General features: G+C 45.4%; 1 protein-coding gene across 2 annotated transcripts in view; it reads right to left on the bottom strand.

The window, feature by feature from the left end:
• Positions 1–686: 686 nt before the first annotated feature.
• Positions 687–20,148, bottom strand: part of ablim1a (actin binding LIM protein 1a) — a gene marked incomplete at its 5' end in the record, with an annotated part of 42,888 nt that continues 23,426 nt past the window's right edge. Inside the window, 19 exons of one of the 2 annotated variants that reach the window (XM_084470434.1) lie at positions 687–1,899; positions 2,195–2,275; positions 3,387–3,461; positions 4,061–4,068; positions 5,297–5,357; positions 5,481–5,542; positions 5,913–6,036; positions 6,212–6,297; positions 7,872–8,015; positions 9,269–9,316; positions 10,802–10,906; positions 11,936–12,055; positions 12,911–13,040; positions 13,377–13,412; positions 13,901–13,945; positions 14,655–14,813; positions 15,460–15,537; positions 17,081–17,145; positions 17,736–17,823. In XM_084470434.1, coding sequence (XP_084326560.1) covers positions 1,786–1,899; positions 2,195–2,275; positions 3,387–3,461; positions 4,061–4,068; positions 5,297–5,357; positions 5,481–5,542; positions 5,913–6,036; positions 6,212–6,297; positions 7,872–8,015; positions 9,269–9,316; positions 10,802–10,906; positions 11,936–12,055; positions 12,911–13,040; positions 13,377–13,412; positions 13,901–13,945; positions 14,655–14,813; positions 15,460–15,537; positions 17,081–17,145; positions 17,736–17,823 — 1,629 coding nt within the window. In that variant the 3' untranslated portion in view covers positions 687–1,785. The remainder of the gene's footprint in view (positions 1,900–2,194; positions 2,276–3,386; positions 3,462–4,060; positions 4,069–5,296; positions 5,358–5,480; positions 5,543–5,912; positions 6,037–6,211; positions 6,298–7,871; positions 8,016–9,268; positions 9,317–10,801; positions 10,907–11,935; positions 12,056–12,910; positions 13,041–13,376; positions 13,413–13,900; positions 13,946–14,654; positions 14,814–15,459; positions 15,538–17,080; positions 17,146–17,735; positions 17,824–20,148) is intronic. The other variant, XM_084470435.1, reaches the window with a different exon arrangement.

Below are 20,148 nucleotides of genomic sequence, written 5' to 3'. Positions count from 1 at the left end.
ACTAATACATGTTTATTTTGCTGTTCATTGCTCACTTGTATCTCTCGAACTGGAAAACGATTATTCAAAACCAATTGAGTATTTGTAATATTAGAAAATGAACAAAGCTGAGACAGAGTAATTAATAATGGATAATAACATATTAGATTCAGGTTTATGTAAATGTATAGAGAAGTATGGACTGAAGTGATAGCAGGTAAGCAGCCGTTTTCACACAATACGGAATGTGCGACTTAATCCTGATGATAATGTGAATGACGACTATACTTTATTCAATCAGTGCTCAGACCACAAGTCCAATCACAGGAGCTGGCTGTCGTTGTTTGTTTTCTGCTAATTTAGTCACCGTGTTATGTCTATACAGATTTATTTTTAAAGTAATTAAATTGAAATGTCTTTACAGTCTACATATTTACCACATTATTTACCACATAATTATTGTTTTCTTGTAAATTTTATTCCATGGGAAAATCGTTGTGTAGAAGTTTGCTTCATTGAACCTTATCCTGAGAAGCTCCCGTGACATATTTATAAGACAAATCTGTGTCAAAGAGTAATCTTTCCATTATACATAAATAAGGCCATGAATCCACGACTATCGCCATAAATCCTGTGAATTTGATGAAGCTGTGTGAGTGTGAATCTTCTCTCTGAGATCTAGTGGCGTTTCAGAAACCCAAGGTTTCCCCCCTTACCTTTGTTTAAGGATGTTGTTGTCATGGATACAACCCAAAGCATCAAACCAGAGAAAATAATCCAGGCAGAGGATGCTTTCGGTACAGCTGCAGACCATGTGGATTCAGGTGATTTCAAGCTTTATTGGCTTAGATTTCAATACAACAAATGGCAGTGTGAGTTTTATTTATAAAACAGCAATTTCAAATACAGTTGCTTCTTACATTTGGGTATTCTTTTTTAAAATCTAGTTTAGATTACGTTGGATACGGGTTATATGTCGATAGTGCACTATCCTCCCAGTAAAACTGAACAGGGAAAGGATCTGGCCATGTTTTATGAAAGCCTGAGAAGAGACAGAGATTTTAGATGTGTTTTTCGTCAGGGGTCAGAATAGCATGGCATGTACATAGTTGACTGGGGATATAACAGTGTCCATGAGTAAGTTATCCTTTGTGGTATTGTATCCAGTAAATTAGTGAGTAGACGAGCCGGCAAGTGGCTTCTTCATCTGAAGACTCACCAAGCCCTTCTACTCACTATCACCGGCAGGCGGTACTAGGATGGGTGTGTCTTTAGACCGGGTGAGGAGATTAAAGTGACCCAGTACTACAGCCCACCGCATGGACATAATGGTAGCCATGAAATTCTACAATACTTACAATGTTCTACAGGAATCAACAGCAACAAAGAGTAGGAACAAACAAGCAAGAGAACCAAAAATAAAAGTAAAGCATTTCCATTCAAAGCAAAGCGCGAAGAAAAATAAGTGCAAAAAAATAAATTGATAATAATAATACAATAACATGACCCCCATTTTCATTCATTTTCATTCATTTTCATTCTTTGCAATTTTTTTGTAATTCCCGTTTACTTCTGAATCAACCAATCAGCTCCCATTTCGAAGCCTCAGAGAAAAAAATAGGATCCATTTCTCTGCTTCCTCAATTATGCCAGACAGATTCCCAAAGAAACAAAAGAATGGCCGAAAACAAACAAAACAAAGCGAAAGAAATGAAGAAAGACAAAAAGCCCCTACACCTAGATTACGGTTGGTGGCGTGTCCGTCTCTGAATGAGCGTACAGAGTGTGCGCATGCTGTCCTGACCGCTAGAAGAGTTTGGCCTTCTTTTTCATGTCGTTGCGTTTCCACAGAGGAAGCATGTCAAACTCCTGGATCTCCATTCCAAAGATGTCAAAGAACGTATCAGGAGCTAAGTGGCGCTAAAATTGAGAAGAGAGGTCGAGAAAAATAAAAAGGGGGAACAAAACCAAAGAAGGGAGGAGGAGGAGAAGGGGGGAGGGAAGGGGAGGGGACGGTGGTTAGCGAGAAAAGCAACAAAAGCGAGGGAGGATGTGTCACAGAAAATAAAAATAAACAACAAGAAGCAATGGATTTTGCACATTCCTTCTTCTATGTTAGTCAAATGTATTTCTGGTATGCGGCATGTTATTTATACACAAAAGCACATCAAATCCAGTATCAATTGCGGAACGGGCGGGAGAGGAAGTTTGATACCTCCAGTCTGGTTCTGTCCACCTCCCTGGGCAGTTTAGCTCTCCCTCTACTGGTTATCATGAGCATTTCATAGGGGTACACCTTCAGGAGGAAGACACTTGAGTCAGTACGCCGCACCGAGCCTGGGAGGAAGTCACTTCAGAAACCAGTGAAGTTCTACTGAGACACAAACGTCACACTACTGCTGTATGCTGCTATCATTAGTGAGAGGAGAATAAAGGGGGCAAGGGGGGAGGGGCAGTGTGTGAGAATTGAGGGTCGGAGGCCGAAAGGGGGTTACGTGAGAGGGGTGTTAATAAGTGGTGCATTGGTGTGCATATTATTTAGGTGCAAAAAAATAAGCTGCGGTGGATTGAGAAAGAGGAAAGGCAAAGTGTCACATGACGTTGTCCAATCAGTTTGACTTGTAGTAGGAGACTTAAAAGGGGGCTGATTCACTCTGCATGGTCTTGGTGACTAGTGTCCTGGTAATCAGAAGCTATCAGAGCCAGAAGAAGACCTTTATTTCCCCTGGACAAGAGGGCCGTGGTGGTGGGGGTGGTCAGTATATATTTGAAATGCTCGATAATAAACCAACTCTTGGGCATCTGCGCAACTCATATCTACTTATGACGGCTCCATTATATACCAAAGGTGGTATATAGTAAACAATGTGAGGTGTGCTGTGGGAGGGTGCTGTGTGCAGCGTAGGGCGTCCAGCCCCCCTGGGGGTCCAAGCTGAGTGGATGATCATGGAAAAGCCGCATGCAGAGCGCTACAGGGTGACGGCTCCCCAGGGGGCATGCTTGACCAGGAGGCGGGTAGTATAGAGAGAGACCGTCGGTTCCGGGAAGTCCCTACTCTTTAGAACCTGGATATCCCACATGGCTCCTCTCTCCTCCGAGGATGAGATGGAGTTTTATTTCATACAATTTTATTTGACAAAATCTCATGTCAGATCTCATCTCATGGCACAACCTTTTTTTTTAACATTGCATTGTTTTTGGATATATATTTGCAGATTTGTGTTTCGCTCTTTGTTTATTGATTATCTCATGCCTTCTTGTATTGTCGATGTAGTAAGGGTGATGTTGAGTACATAATAGGTACCCGGGCTTGTCTTATACGCGGACCTATTGGTTTTGCATTGATCACATGTCAACGTTCAATTACAGGCTTTTTCATCAACACAGAAACGATAGGGGATACTTGCTTTTGGTTCCAACATATTGGGCATTGATACTCCCCTGTCCATCCTCGCAAGGGCAGCACGACCATCCTTAATGTGCTAAAGAATAGAACATACACACATGTAATAGAGTGGAAGGGGACTCCATGAATGGCATCAATTGAGCTACACCAAATGAACCCGGGCACGACTACGTCTGATGGATGGAACAAGTCATTGATCGGGGTTCATCCGAAAGTAGTGACATGACTGTAAGATGGACAGTGGTTGGATTTTTTTCTCCTCTTCAAATCATGTTTTGTTTTTGGTTCTTCACTGAATGTCTGCCAGGGCTTTTCTACAAGGTTCCCCTTCTAGATCACATGGTCAAATGACACACTGAACTCGTACAGACGTTGACGGACGAGGAGCCTGTGTAGACTTGCGTATGGGGCACAGAGAACGGCGCAGTGCAGTGCGGCCTGCTAAACACTGCACTGCACGCCCCATGTAGTGACTACTGATCCCACACCGGCGCAAGCGTCTAGCGGTAGTGGCCAAGGTGCAGTTGGAAAGGGGTGGGGGGTGGGGGGTGGGCTGTGGGGGGTGGGGGGAGGGGGCAGGGCGAGGTGTCTCTGGCGCGCCACAAGCAAGCACACAGTAGGCTACGATGCTAGGTGAGAAGCATGCCAGGTGAGAAAGCAGATGGAAGGACATACCTGAAACTCTGCAGGACAAAATGGGACAGAAAATGAGACTCACGGTTAATGGTTGTCCTGATACAAAATGTCCACCGTCCACCTAGCAGGTTTCTATCGCTCACAGTACCGCGCACACTATAGAGGTGATGCCATGTTGCCCGTCAAACCTCGCCCGTGTGGAATATTTGTTTTAATTTAAGTTCAAAATGGCTTATTTTTTCATAGCTGAGGATGGAGTGTCTTTTAGCCACTTTCTTTCAAATGGGAGAAATGGTTGTTTGGTGAAGGTCGGAGGCTGAAAAGCTAAACATTCCTGGGTGTGCAATGTAATCGTTTGATCAATTGTAATTAAAAAGCCTTCATGACACATTTAATTTGTTACTAATACCATTATTTTGTTTTTTGGATGACAATTCAGAAATGTTGACTACTTTGGCAAGATTTTATGAAAGTGCATGAGTTAAAGCGAAACAATGCATGCTTTTGACCAAATACATTTACCGAGGCAAAGCAAGAAACAGTAATTGTAATCATCTCATTAATATAAATGACCACTGAATAGGTTTTACAGGGGACTAAAACACAAGGACCGGGTAAAAGCTTTCAGTTTGAGATTCATGCGACTCTTTTAAATTCAATGCTTGCTATCTCGTTCATCATGCAACAAATATTTTGTGTTTCTGTTTTCTGCCACATTATACATATGCTGTATATATATTACATAATACCAATGTACAGTACACTTATATAAAATACATTGGTCATAGAATTAAGCAATGCGGGTATTTTTTTGCAAAGCAAACCATGGTAACATACGTGTAGATACATCAAGGACCACGTACACTCAAGTCATTCTTGTGAACTGTGACGGTGACGGGTCGGGTAGTCTGAGATTATCATTGGATGGCTGTAGATATGGGTTGGAAGAGCAGCTTTTTGGTCGGTCAACCAAAAGCCTTATGACATTTTTTTTTTTTTTTACATAAATCCTCATCAAGATGTCTGACGCCTACCGTGACGTTGTTTGACAGGCAAGATGGCACAACACAACATTAAAGTCACATCAAACAATACCAGGTGACTGAAAAACAAATAAACAGCCTCTACATCCCGGGGCGCTCGCTGTCACACCGCGACTGATTCATCATCTCACACTGACATGAGTCCATTCAGTCTGCAGACCGCCCATAGCCAACAGCCATAGCCAACGTTATCCCGAGAAAGCAAGAGTGTCTCTATCTCAGTGGCTCTCACCTCTTCCTCCTCCACACATGTCGCCGTAGCTGTTGTACTGAGTGAAGTCTGTGGACTGGGGCTGCAGGGATGGAGATAGACAGACCATAAGATGAAGGGGCATTGAGTGACTTGTAATGTGATACGATATGGAGCTGTTATAAGGATGGTAGAATGTCTGAGGTGTCCGCGTTGGAGAGCTCACCCGATGCAGCCCGTTCCTTCCGTAGCCGGGAAGAGAGTTTGTTTTGGAGGGAGAGGTTGGCTCTGAAAGATTCAAACGTCCGACTTACATTTGGATTTGTCTCTAGTTCATCTCTAGTTTGATCTCTAGTTTCATCACTAGTTTCATCACTAGTTCTTTCACTAGTTTGATCTCTAGTTTGATCACTCGTTTCATCTCTAATTTCATCACTAGTTTGAGCTCAGGTTTGATCTCTAGTACGATCGCTAGTTTGATCTCTAGGTTGATCTCTAGTCTGATCACTAGTTTGATCTCTAGTACGATCAATAGTTTGATCTCCGGTTTTATCTCTAGTTTGATCTCTAGTTCCATCACTAGTCCGATCATTAGTTTGATCACTAGTCTGATCACTAGTCTGATCACTAGTACAATCAATAGAGGAGGAGTGTTTACCGGCTTCACAGTTGGACGGCTTGGGGTCGTAACGCTGGGCCGAGACACTGCGTGAGTGGCGCTCCCGGCTCTGTTCCTTCTCCTTCTCCTCCTTCAGGATCAGTTTCCCCAGACCCGACTGGATCTGTGTGACACACATGCAAACACACATCATACATAAACTAACACTATTGTTTTAGAACAAAAACAAATTGCATGTATTAGGTGTGTGTGTGAGCGTGTGTGTGTGTGTCTGTGTGAATGTGTGTGTGCATGTGTGTACGTGTGCTTGTGCGTGTGTGTGTGTGTGTGTGTCAGACCTTGGTGAGGTGCTCTTCTTGTAGCAGTTTTCTTTTCAAGACCTCTTCCTCATCCTCTTCTCTTGACCGCCTCCTTCCCTCTCCTCCTGACCCTGAAAGTCCCAGACACACACACACACACCAAAACACAAATACACACAACAAAAACACACTCGCTTTGAATCCAGGTTCACGGCATAACAGTTCTTATCTAAAGCAATCATGAAATGGCATCAAACCATACTGCTACTGTACATGAAATGCACCCGTCATAAAAACTGGAATCGACATTCAATCGCAATGACACAACTGATAGTTGCTGCATTCAAGTTGCTCAACGACTACTGCAGGGAGAATGCACCAGTGCAGTAATAGTGTGTAACAGGGTGTTGAGAGAACACAAATGTGAGACAGAGGTGACCAGACAAGACAACAGACAACAAGAGGGGACTAGACCGTTGATCTACCTGGATCAGGCGGACACCATCAAGCTAGGTGCTGCGCAAATAGGATTTGCAGATCATTAATGTGTAATACACAAAACAACGGAACGATGCAAGACAGACAAGACAAAAGGTCAGTTTGAAGTCAGTCTCAGTTATCTCTGTCTGAGTCATTTGTGGCAGTATTGAGTATGCGTAACGTATACAGAGTAAGCGCCGGTAGCCAGAATGAGAGAGTGCTTGTGATAGGTTAACAGCAAAGAGGTTATCGCCGGAGCATCAGGCATGGAGAAGGACAACGAAGCAACTGAACTGAAAACTACACTAAGCAGGCAAAACGTCAAGGCAGAAAGGCAAAACTAACTATCAAGTAACGACCGAGTTAAAAAGCACCGTGTGGAATGCAAGTAAACCAAAGAGTGACCAAGGAAAGGGGTTAAGATATGGTACGGGCAATGGCGTGCCACATAAGGGGGGCAGGCTGGGGTGTGGTTAAGGTGCGGTGGGGTGGCTAAGGGGAGGTAGGTATGGTTAAGGGGAGAGGGGTTAAAGGCTGGTCGGAGTGGTTAATGGGTGGTGTGGGTGATTGAGGGCTGGTGGGAGTAGTTAAGATGTGGTGGAAGAAAAAAATAAAGATGTGGTGGGAGTGGTTTTAGGGAAGTGGGTTAAGAGTAGATGGGAGGTGGTGGCCGTGGGGGAAGGGGTGGTGGGAATAGTTCAGGGGAGTTGGGAGTGGTAAACTGGTTGTGGCAGTGGTTAAGAGTAGGTTGGAGGTTTGAATGGTTAAGGGGGGAGTGTTTAAGGGGTGATGAGTGTGGTTTTGGGGAAGTGGGAGTGGTCAATGATTGATGGTTGGGGTTAAGGGGTAGTGAATGTGGTTAAGGGTTGGTGGGATTAGTTAATGGGTGGTGGGTGTGGTTAAGATGTGGTGGGAGTGGTTTTGGGGTAGTGGGTGTGGTTAAGAGCAGGTGGGAGTGGTTAAGCGGCGGTGGGAGTGGTTAATGGGGGCTGGGAATGGTTAAGGGAAGGTGGGAGTGTTCCAAGGGTTTGTGGGAGTGGTTTAGGGAAGGTGGGAGAGGTGAAGGGGTGGTGGGAGTGGTTTTGGGGTAGCGGTTGTGGATAAGAGTAGGTGGGGGCGTTTAAGGGGTGGTGGCAGTGGTTAAGGTGTAGACGGAGCGGTTGAGGGGTTGTGGGTGTGGTCAAGGGGTGCAAGCATGCCCATCGGGAGCCTACTGTACCTAACGCAGCCAGAGAGCAGGGCCACAGGTCGCCCCCCCCGCCCTGCGGGCTGTCGTCCCGACAAGGGGCGTGGGCGGCAGGGAAGGTAGCGGACCTGATGATGTCATCAGCGCACTTGCTGGGGGGCGCTAGTGCAGGTGTGTCTAGGTCGGTAACCATGGTAACTGATCTACCCATCTTGGGCTCGGGGTCTCAAGGTAAAGGTAAAGAATACAGTTATCATCCTCGTCCGTGTGTGTGTGTGTGTGTGTGTGTGTGTGTGTGTGTGTGTGTGTGTGTGTGTGTGTATGTGAGAGAGTGTGTGTGAGTATGTGTGTGTGTGTGTGTGTGTGTGTGTGTGTGTGTGTGTGTGTGTGTGTGTGTGTGAGTGAGTGAGTGTGAGTGTCAGTGTGAGTCTGTGACAGGCTGAGCGTGGGGGGGGGGGGGGGCATGGTTCTGAGTGAGGAACAGGAATCTGTCCTCCGACAGCGCGTCGCTAACGACCAATCAGAACAAGCCAGTCAGCCCGGGGAACACAGTCTTGAAACCTGTCTTCTGACAACAAGCTCGGGAGAAGTGAGCTTGGTCGGTTGTCATCGTTTGCAGCCTGTTCTGTTTCTTTCTCTATGAAACAGACTCTAGGTCAGGGCAGATATTACTCCTATTTCATTATCTTAAAGTTTAAGTCTAAAATTCCTGCACAGATTGTATTTAAAATGATACTGCTTGACAACTCATTGTTGTTCTCTAAGATACTCATGGAAACAATGGGGATGTCAAAATCCTGTATGTGTGTTATCATTTACTAAACTTGATCTGCAGAAGTAAAGCAGTAATTTGTCTCGTTTATTTTCTGATAAGATATAGAGATTATTTCTGGTATATTTTTTGTTTTCTGGTAGCCTATATTTTATGTTTTTGATTGATGGATTACATCAATAATCTTAATCTAAAACCAACTGCAATGGGAAGTCCTCTACACAAAACTATTTCAGTCAGTTAGTAAACTGTAGTTTATGCAAAACACAATACTACTATTACATCGCTCTTTGTCGATAAAAAACAAATATAAATACGCAAGGACAAAGAAACAGAAAGGGTTTGCAGACTGGATGTCTGGCTGAGACCTGACTTGTTTCGTTTGGTGAGGCGACGTTCACAGAACGGTGCGCGTGTCGTTTGGTATGGTGTGTGGTGTGCAGCAGTACACAACGAGATGGGAGAGAGACTTCAAACAGTGTTCATACAGTGAGACAAGGAGGGGGCGGTTTAACACACAAAGAGAGACACACTCCCAGTCGCACTAAGTGTCCCTCTCCCTGGTCGTGAAACGCTGTCTCTGTCCTCCTGTGTGACTCTAGGAGCCGCTGAAACAAACAGGATGTAAAGAGCCAAAAAGAGTGAAACGTAAAAGTACCGTGTTTTTTGTAGATTGGCGGCTTTCGGTAGATGTTGCTTCCTTGATCTAAAAACAAACCCAGTTCAGACAAAATTATACAAAAGGAATGAGCATAAAGTTGTGTACACAGGAAAGCATTAGCATATCAGTGCTAGACATGGAGGATAACAGGAGCACAGGGTTAAACGTTGAAGCCATGATGAAGATGATGACGATGATGATGATTTTAGGGGGAGGAAAAGCCGGATAGAGTTTCTCAGAAAACAAAAAGGATTCCGCATTCCCTCGACCGAGTGGATGCAGAGAACTAGGCCCATATGCACATGGTCTCCGAACAACATACATCTGAGAATGCACAGCATTCAGTCGGAAATTCTCCTGAATTCAGTCGTCTGAGTGAGCCACTCGAGATTAGTAATAGTTTGATATTGCGGTGATAGATTTAGACTGTGTACCCATAAACATATATGTTCTTACATACCGTCTGCATAGGGGCGTCTTGTCAATCCGTAGTGTCAGGCTAAGATGCTAAGATGCTAAGCAGTGCCGTGGCCACGTTCCTACCTGAGTCCTACCTGATGCTTGTCACCAGGTAGGTGGAGCAGCACCTTCGACGCTGAATGTTGGAGAATTATACTGAATACACAGTTGGATTTTTGTGACGGGAAGCCCGGGAATAGTGTTAAACTTTTGGGAATGTCAAGTTACACCGAAATAATCAAGAACGGTTAACGGGTCGTTTAAAAGGTTTGCGTTTTATAATAGCTTTTAAAAACAGCACCCCAAATAATAACTAGTTCCAAAATGTGTTTCAAGTTATTTATTGAATAATAATAAGGAGAGGAGATGCAAAAGACTAAAAGGCTGGATTAAATAATAATAAGGGGATATAAAGGGAGGGGGACGATGAAAGCAAGAGAAAGGAAAATTAAGATTTAAGAAGAGAGAAAACAGAAAGGAATAGAGATAAAGTTAATTTTAGGTGTCTGCATTTCATTTGTTGATGATGATTTCCAAATATCATTAAACTTAACTTAAACAGTGAAAACAAATCACCTAAATCACATGGAAACTGCAGACTTAAAATTAAGTAGGAATATTATCAGAGAGAGAGAGAGGGAGAGAGAGGTTGAAGGACCACAGAAAGAGAGAACGAGAGAGAGACTGAGATACAAAATAAAGACCCAGACACATTGGGGGAGAGAGAGAGAGACAGAGAGAGAGAGAGAGAGAGAGAGAGAGCGAGGGGGAGAGAGATAGAGAGAGAGAAAGAGAAAGAGTGAGGGGGAGAGGGGGAGAGCGAACAAGAGAGAGAGAGCGAGAGAGAGCGAGAACGAACAAGAGAGAGAGCGATAGAGAGAGAGAGAGACAGAGCGAGAGAGAGAGAGAGAGAGAGAGAGAGAGAGAGAGAGAGAATGATTGAGAGAGAACGAACGAGAGAGAGAGAGACCACAGCGGGGGGAGAGAGAGCTGTGCCAGGGGGAGGAGAAGGGGGGAGAAGGGGACAGGGTGTCAGACAGGGACAGGGTGCGCTCCGGCTCCATACCGTACCTGGGAGGTGGAAATGTTTAGGGGTCTGAGAGAGAGGCGGGGTGACGGGCCGGCTGTCACACCTGAGGGGGAGGGGAGAGCTCCTGCCGCTGGGCGGGTCAGCGCCTCCCGGTGGTCAAAGGAATCAACACAACACAGGGTAAGCTGGGCGGGCCACAGACAGGGTGGGGCCTGAGGGTGGGAGATGGAGCCCACAACCACATGGAGCTGGTGGGCCTAAGGCCAGATACACCAGGGCACAGCTGCCCAAGTTAGAATACTAATCTTAATTATATTCATTATAATATTTATAATAATAGAACATTGAGGATAATAATAATAATATGAGTAATATGAATAATAATAATATGAGTATTATGAATAATATAAATAATAATAGGACTAATAATATTTGCGGTGCCAGGAGATATTTGCCCTGAACTGAAGATTGTTCGGTTCGTTTGTTAGTGAACTTGATCATGCAGAATAGTGCGTACGACAGTGGTTCATGTTCAGTGGTGAGTAATGAACCGCATGCAACAGAGCAACTCAAAAGCACTTCAAGCTCTGATTTCTTTATGTTTTATGTTTTTTGATTAATAAAACATAAAAATATTTATCATCATGCACCTCCGTCTCTCATGCTGTAAAACATCGTCGCATACACCATGGAATCTTTTTATGTCTTTTAATGTTCAGGCACAAGGCTGGTACAGTCCTATCACTGACAGCAGGGTTAGATACACTCTGTTAGTTAATGCATGCATGCATGCTGGTCCATGCATTAAAGGACAGAAACCCCTCTTATGTGGAGGACTTCTATCAAATGTCAACTTCCGATTGATGGATGTTCATGACATCACTTCCTGCCTATTATCAAATGAGGTGGACACAGAACTGGACAAGCTAGGGGTGGGATGGGGTGTCTGGGTGGCGATGGAGAGGTGTCGGGGGAGGGTGGTAATGGAGGCTACGGTGCCTGAGGTATCTTGTTGGAGGAGTGGGAGAGAGGTGAGGTGAGGTAAGGTAGGGGAGGAGAGGAGAAGAGAGGAGAAGAGAAGAGAGGAGAAGAGAGGAGATTTAAGGTAAAGAGAGAAGAGAGGTGAGGTGAGGTAAAGGAGGGAGAGGAGAGGAGAGGAGAAGCGGGGCCCTTACCTTGGCTATGGGGGAGGAAGTGGTGTCTGAAAGGGGAGGTGGGGCGGGATTCACTATTTCTGGAGCCCACACTGTTACTGCACAGAGAGGAGCAGAGCTTCTGCATGCCTGTCAGAGCCTCTGCAGGCATGGGGGGTGGAGGTAGAGGTAGTGGGGAGGTGGGGGTGGGTGGAGGTGTGGTGGGGGGGCCGTCAGTGTGAAGGCATGAGGGGGATGAGAGACAGGGGGAGGAGTCAAGAGGAGGAGGTGAAGGACAAAATAAAGCGAAGTAGAGAGAGAGCTACAAGATATCTAGAAATCAAGCGTAAAGCGGAAGCGCTGTTAGGAGCTGGAAACAACCGGCAGGAACCAGTTGGAGCAATGAGGGAAAAGGTAAGGATTGAGTAAAGGCTAGTACAAAGGACAGATGGGTTATAACATCTGTGTTATCATCGGGGTGGAAGACATTCTGTTAAAGGATTCTTTAGTGTGAGATAATGTCAACAAAATAACAGCAGAGAAGCCAACACTTGCTCCATTGCTCCAATACAACAGGACGGAACGTGGAAAAGCAACTAAAGAGAGAGTGAGAGAGAGAGAAGGAGAGAGAGAGCGAGAGAGAGAAGGAGAGAGAGATTGAGAGACAGAGAGCGAGAGAGAGCGAGTCTTGCGAGTTTGCAAAGCTTAGGCCTTTTACAGTCGCGGCGGGCGTGTTTTCATCGCGAGATAAGATGAAGTGGAACAGAGATAATGTCACCGTGTTGTTATGACGACGTGCGACAGTGACGAGACTAAAGTCCCAAGCAGGGGCCAGGAATACCCTGACCACTAGCAGCGTTCAGGCTGTCCACCAGACCCCACTGATGTCAGGCCTACACTGCTACACCGCGCTCCCGGCCTGGACTTTGTCCTTCTGGAGCCAGGTGTTTGTATTTTCACGTGGGGCCCTTACTGGGGCCCATGTGGGGCCCTTACTGGGCGTAGCACCGTACTTACCCGGCCTGTGGAAATGCTGCGGGGACCGCGACAGAGTGGGGATGTAACCATGGCGATTATAAACGGGTGAGCCGATGGAGCCCTGACTGGTGGAGCGATGGAGGATACGCTCTCTCCTGTCGCAGTAGCCCTGTGGGGAGGAAGGACACACACACACACACACACCGCTGTGTTACCCACAGGCATGCCACACACACACACACACACACACACACAAGCACACACACAACCGCACACAAACATGCACACATGCCCGTGCTCAAGCACACACCCACATGCCGCACATACGCCGCAACACACACACACACACACCCATGCATACATTACACACACACACACACACACACACACACACACACACACACACACACACATGCAGGTACACACACACACACACACACACACACACAGTAACACACACACACATGCATCTTAAATATGCTATCTGAAAAATCTTTAGACTCACCTCAGCAGGGGGTGTTGGCGACAAATTTCTTGAGGACTGGAATATAACAAACAATCTGATTTAGTGGGATGGTGGTTTATTTATTTTAAAATCAGTCACACGAGACATGTCCTATAGAGCGTTTTGTTGTATATTCTGTTCAAGCGATGCATGACAGAAATGTCCCTTAGACAATGGTCAGAATCTATTCAAATACTGTTTACATAATCTGATGTTTTTGATACATTATACACAACATAAAAATCCTAAGAGGACCTCGTTGCATCTTTTTGAACTTTTTGAATATCATTCTATCTGAACCTCAACGCTAAACACAGGAGAATCCAGCCTCATGATGAATAATAATGCCAACATTTGAATTAAGTCTGACCTTCTCTAACCGTTCAAAAGCAAATTCCCCTGCAACTCAACTCTGGATGGTTTCCTGGCACGTGAACCACAGGGATCCTCTCTGACATTTTCTGTGGCTTTATGGCGAAAAAAAGAATGTAATGATCACCATGGAGACGGAGAGTCAGTCTCACCTTGTCGTCAGGCAGAGGAGAGCGTTCCCTCCTGGCTGTGTGGAGCTGTGATGGGATTCAAGAGGGTTCCGGTCAAATCGGTGCAACTTTATTGACAGGGATATACACTCAACCCAACAAGGAACCAGTTCATGGCTGCTGCTGCCGTCTTGATTATCTAAACCTACACCATGTCAACATTTTCACAGCAGCCATTGTTTTAGTTCAACAACGTTTAGACCAATAAGTGTCTAAAGAATTAAAACCTAGGGATACTTTTCTCTCCAAATCATCTCATTGTGAAGCACCCCCCCACACCCCTCTTACGCACTTATTGTATGTTGTAGGTCCTGGCACTTAATGTACACACTTATTGTATGTTGTAGGTCCTGGCACTTAATGCAATTAAAAATAGTACTTGGCATCATGTAGCATCTTAGCCTAGCTATCTTTGTTGTGTACAGGGAATGAGTTAACCTAGCGATTGATAGTGCTTGGCATTGGGTTCTATAAACATACTTACTTAACTGACAGCGATATGTTGTTTATCCTCTTCTGAAAAATGTACCTATTGTAAATCGCTTTGGATAAAAGCGTCTGCTAAACACCCAAAATTAAATTATGTAAAAAGTGATGTTGTGAAAGTGGGACACGGTGCAGATTTCAATCCGCATTTAACTTAAGTGCATGTGAACCAAAGCTTTCCCCTTAACACCTTGAAACGTTATTTGTTTGTAAAAACGAAGTGTGTTCCAGGTGGTCCGGGTGGATTTACCTCTCCCACGCTCTCTCGCCGCTCGTCCCTCTCGTCCAGGGAGGTGGTGTACATGGGTTCATACGTAATGAGGTCCGGACGCTCTATGTCATAAATGGCTTTGACTTTGGGAATGGCAGCTAGGTCTCGGTAATCAAGGATCTCATTGTCTACTTTTGCCTACAGGATCAAAACCAGAGACACACACACACACACACAGACACACACACACAGACAAGATACAGAACAAAGCAGGGTTACTACTGCACTAGAGACACCACGGCTAAACTCTCAGACTTTGATGTAAATTTAGAGTGAAATTCTAACAGTAATCTACTGTATTTAGGTTTTACAGCACAATGCTGTGAAAAACAGTGCATTGTGGGGAGTCTCAATGATGGTTCAAGCATTTTATCAGTCAATGCGTACATTTACAGCAAAATACTGCAAATATCAAAGAATTTTGGGAAAATAATGTTTGCTCTTGTGGAATTGGGGGAAAACAGGCACCGCCACTGAGGTACTTAAGGTGGTGGGATAACCCCGTGTGTTATATTATACAGTAATATTACTGTAAATAAACAGTACCTTACTGGCGAAAGTGCCAGTATTTTACTGTAATTTTACAGTGAAAAGTTTTAGAGTGTACAATCCACTGCTGAACAGGATGAACCTTTGCTATTGTTCTGTGCGGTTGCAGTCTTAGGAACAGAGGATGCTAGTCAGCTGCTAGCGCAGGAATCACTGGTCAGGGGTTGAACATGTGGCCGTAGTTTAGCAGTTCGGTACGCTGGAGAAGCCGAGAGCGTAGCGGCAGTGGACTCACATATATGGTGTGACCCGGTGAGCCAGGTATGCTTGAACCAGGTCGGGAACACACACTCTCCGACGAAGACCTCGTAGGCTGCGAACAGGAAAGCACAGGCCGCCGGTTACAGGAGGAAACCACACAGCGTTTGTGTGGTTCAAAACAACGGCTCCTCTTGTCCCAAACAACCGCTGCCCGGCTGTCCGTTACAACACATCCATCCTGGGTTATCTCTCTACTGAGCGCCTCTGACACTGAACACAACCTCCCTCAGACTCCTCCTGAGAGGAAGGCAGAGGAATGCCACCATTCCTTCCCGTGTAATAGGGAAATGTCAGCCCTATCGCTTATCTCCCCTCCGCTGTCATTTACCCCCATGATTCACCGCGTTTGCAACGTGAATGAGTGCCCGTGACTTGGGATCCATCATGGATGAGGAATGAAGAGCTTTCAATGGCAGCTGTAATCTGAACGCAATGCAGCGTCGGCCTGGCCTCAGATTACTCCTACAAGCGGGTTGATTGCCTTCTTTTGAATGGGCTCCATGGTGTTTGAATCAGTTTTAGTCTGTTTCCATGCACCTTCAGCGTGAGTGCAGCGGTGAAGGTAAGGAGCTCGACATGGCGATATGGTACATGGGGCAGGAGAATGCATGGAGAGCTCTCCCGATGACGGCCGGGGGCGAAGGCGCACTGCAGGCTGCCGCCAGCAGAGGGCAGCGTGCAGTGCGGCCGTGTGTTGCTATGTGCATGGCGGGAAACCGCGGAGGGGAGGATGAGATGCCATCTCATAGCCAATAGCGAATACAGTACCTGCCTTTCTGTATTTTGGAGGTGTAAGAGGGACGGAGGCAAGAGCTGTGGACGAAGGGGGGAGGGTGGGGGGAGAGGGGCGGGAGGGGAGGGGTGGGGAGGTTCACAGGACATCACACATGGGGCTGTGAATCTCCACACACGGCTCCCTCACACACACACAAACACACACACACACACACACACACACACACGTGTATATATACACATATATATATATATATATATATATATATATATATATATATCAAAAGGAGGGCATGTCCAAACGCACACACGCACACACACATCAGCAGCGGCCATGCCAGCAACACACTTATGCTATACACAAACACACACATTGTGTGACATTGAGCTTGTGTACACACACACACACACACACACACACACACACACACACACACACACACACACACACACACACACACACACACACAGAGGAGACCCTGCTGTGCTGCCTTGTTTGGGAAATTCAGCAGGAATTACTAGAGCAGAGAGTCCCATTTGCTATTTTTTGGGGTTTCTACAGAGTAGTTTTATTAAAAAGTTACACATAGAATATGTTTTTTTTACTTTTTTTTTTTCACTATTACTGTATTAATTATCTTTCATCATTTATTATCATTATTATTATTAATATTATTATATTATTATTAGTATTAGTATAATTTGTACTATTATATATACTGTATATATATATATATAAAGTCTTTATATAGATATATAATTATTTTGTATAGACTAATTGTAGATACATTCACTCTATAGTCATAAGCAGAGAACAGGGTGGTGTTGGGGGACGGAGGCGCGTGGGTGGAGGTTCCTACCCGCTCCCTGTGTCTCTCCTCCGTCCGGGTGGTGTTCTTGCAGCCAGGGTGCCAGACGGTGGAGCCTGAGGAGACACAGAGGTCGTCTGAATGAGAGGGTTCTACCGGGCGTAGAACCAACACACCACCACACCGCCACACTGTTACACCACCACACCACCAAACTGTTACACCATCACACCAGCACACCATCACACTGTTACACCATCACACCGGCCCTGTGATACGCAGGCACCCCCAGAGAGAAGAACGAACAGAGGAAGAGGTACACACACGCACACACAAACAAACACACACACACCATTCACGCACCCCACCCACACACACACACACACACACACACACACGCACACACACACGAACGCACACACATACACATGCATGCAGGCACACACACATGCAAAAGCACACACACTCAGTCATGCACAAGCACACACATACACACACCCATACGCACACACACGCACACTCATACACACACACACACACACACACAAGGTGGTATAGCTTAGAAACATGCATGCTAGATAAAGGATACGCCTAAACACATGGAAGATACGAGTGTGTTCCTGAAGGGATCACATAAACAGCAAACCGGTGCGAAACAGGAAGATACACCGATAGACTCAGTGTGATGGTGGGCGGTGTCTCTCACCCTGCAAGTACATCTCTTCTCCCTCTGTGAACATCTGGTTGCACCTGCTGCATCTCGCGCAGCTCGGATGGTAGTGCTTATCCCCCGCCTGGAGGGAGAGAGCGAGAGAGGGAGAGAGGGAGAGAGGGAGAGAGAGAGAGAGAGGGAGAGGGAGAGAGAGAGCGAGAGAGAGAGAGAGAGAGGGGGGGGGAGGGAGAGGGATAGGGAGAGGGAGAGAGAACGAGAGGGAGAGAGAGAGAGAGAGAGGGAGAGGGGGAGATAGAGGGAGAGAGAGAACGAGAGGGAGAGAGAGAGATAGAGAGGGAGAGGGGGAGGGAGAGAGAGGGACACACAATACACACCACGGTCACAGTCAAGGACAGGATATTGCCACTTCCATTTGCTTCAGCTCGCGAAAATAGCCGTAGCTAAATGTGTGAGGTGGACATGCATGTGATCGAGTTCTATTGTTCCCTGTGAAGGCAGATTGATTCAGATTGAAGAATCTATTCATTTATTTGTATTTTTTGTATTTGTATATATTTTTTTAAATATTGTTATATGTACTTACTTTCTTACTAGTTTCTTCTGCTGTGTACATTATGATCACGTCGACATTGTTATATTTATATGTATTGTATATGTATATTAATATGAGTTGCCGGGTGAAAAGATCACTTGTGTTTCGCATCCTCTCCTGGGTAAAAGGTGAAATGAATAAATAAAATAAAGGCTGTCCATCCAGGAAGGTTTCACTGTGTACATTGTGTTCCTTATCAAGCTGGAACTGTAGCTAGGTCACGCTAGCTCAGGGAATACTGAAGCTGGACCCTGATGATCATTTTGAGATAAATATGTAAATGATGATAAAAAATAAAAACTTATTGGTCTAAGATTCCCTTCCTCTCGGTTTAAACTCAGATATAACGTGTTACTACCGTAGCATGTGTAAGTTCATGTATAGCTATGATTAATAAAAAAACGTTGACGCAACATAACATAATATATAATTCCTCACATTCTACCGTTGAGTCACCACTATTATCAAATAAGCCTACATGAAAGCTCTTCTCAATACCTAGTCTTCAAATAGTAACAGAGTAAAGCTAGTGCCAGATTACATTTAAAAAACACACGCAAAAATAAACCTCACATAAAGCTATTATGAAACGCAGGCCGGAGTACTCACTTCAACGAACACTGACCTGTGGGAGATAAATAGCCAGATCACTCTGCCCACTACACCTAAAAATACAGCAGCCCGTGTAAGCGTTTCAGCACTCGAGGAAGTGGCACCCACACATATAATAGAGTAAGAGCCCTCTCATTTGCATACACATTTTACTGTTCAAAGTGGTGACACAAGGCCTAGTATTTAACCATCCCCTCACCGGGGAGACGGCACGATACTAGCTAGCAGCTATGAAACCGTTCCTCGCTTTCAGCTGCCACTACGTGCGGTATGGACGGCGTCGGCCTATGAGATGTGTTGACCTTGGTGGGGGGGTGGACGGGGGGTGCACGGGGGGTGGGGGGGGGGGGTGTTGGTCTGATTAGAGATCAGACCAACAGCGATGGCTTCAGCTCTGCTGATCCACTGGCTGGGGCCCAGGGGGTCAGACGCTGCGGTATGTTCCTATTGTCATAATGGGCCGCGTTAGAGATGGATTACTGTCAGGCTATCTGGTCACCGCTGGCATCATAGCCGGCCGTTAAACGAACACATAAGTCCCCTGTCTGATTGGATCAGCGTCTGTGAAAACATAAGCTAGCATTGGGATGACCGCACTGAGCAGTGGCTCCAGCTGTAGCGGGTTGGATCATGGATCACATTTTTTAAGAATTAGAGGATAAGTGTTTTACATAACCGCTATGCAGAATATTTAGGAATGAGGTTTCCCTTTTGCTCCAGCTCGTGTGCGTCTGTGTGTGTAAGTGTGTGTTTTTGTGTGTGTGTGTGTGTGTGTGTGTGTGTGTGCGTGTGCGTGTGCATGTGCGTGTGCATGTGCGTGTGCATGTGTGTGTGCGTGCCTGCGTGTGTGTGCGTGTCTGTACGGTTATGAAATAATCTTTTAGATGACTCAATTTATGTCTGCGTGTATTTGGTTTTGGGGTTAAGAGATTACAGCAGAGATTAAAAAACGACATTTCACAACATCCTGACCTGAGATGCAGTATTTAAAATATTACATATAAATGCGTTGATCATTTGCGTGTCACTTGCTTGAATGCGTGTTACTTCCCATTTTGAACATGAAACTCCATATGATGGAGAAGCCATAGAATGTGCTTTCAACTAAACGTTCTGTTCTTTCTGTGGTTTTGCAGATGAGCATAATATAAAAAGCAACATCATTCACTCATTCACCTACCGTGTGAAGGATTCACATCATTAGCAGGTGCATCATCTACGAAGCCTTTCTCAGTACATCCA

This window comes from Micromesistius poutassou, assembly GCF_964030765.1.
Source record: "Micromesistius poutassou genome assembly, chromosome: 7".
Lineage (NCBI taxonomy): Eukaryota > Metazoa > Chordata > Actinopteri > Gadiformes > Gadidae > Micromesistius > Micromesistius poutassou.
This window is presented reverse-complemented; position numbering and strand designations above follow the sequence as displayed.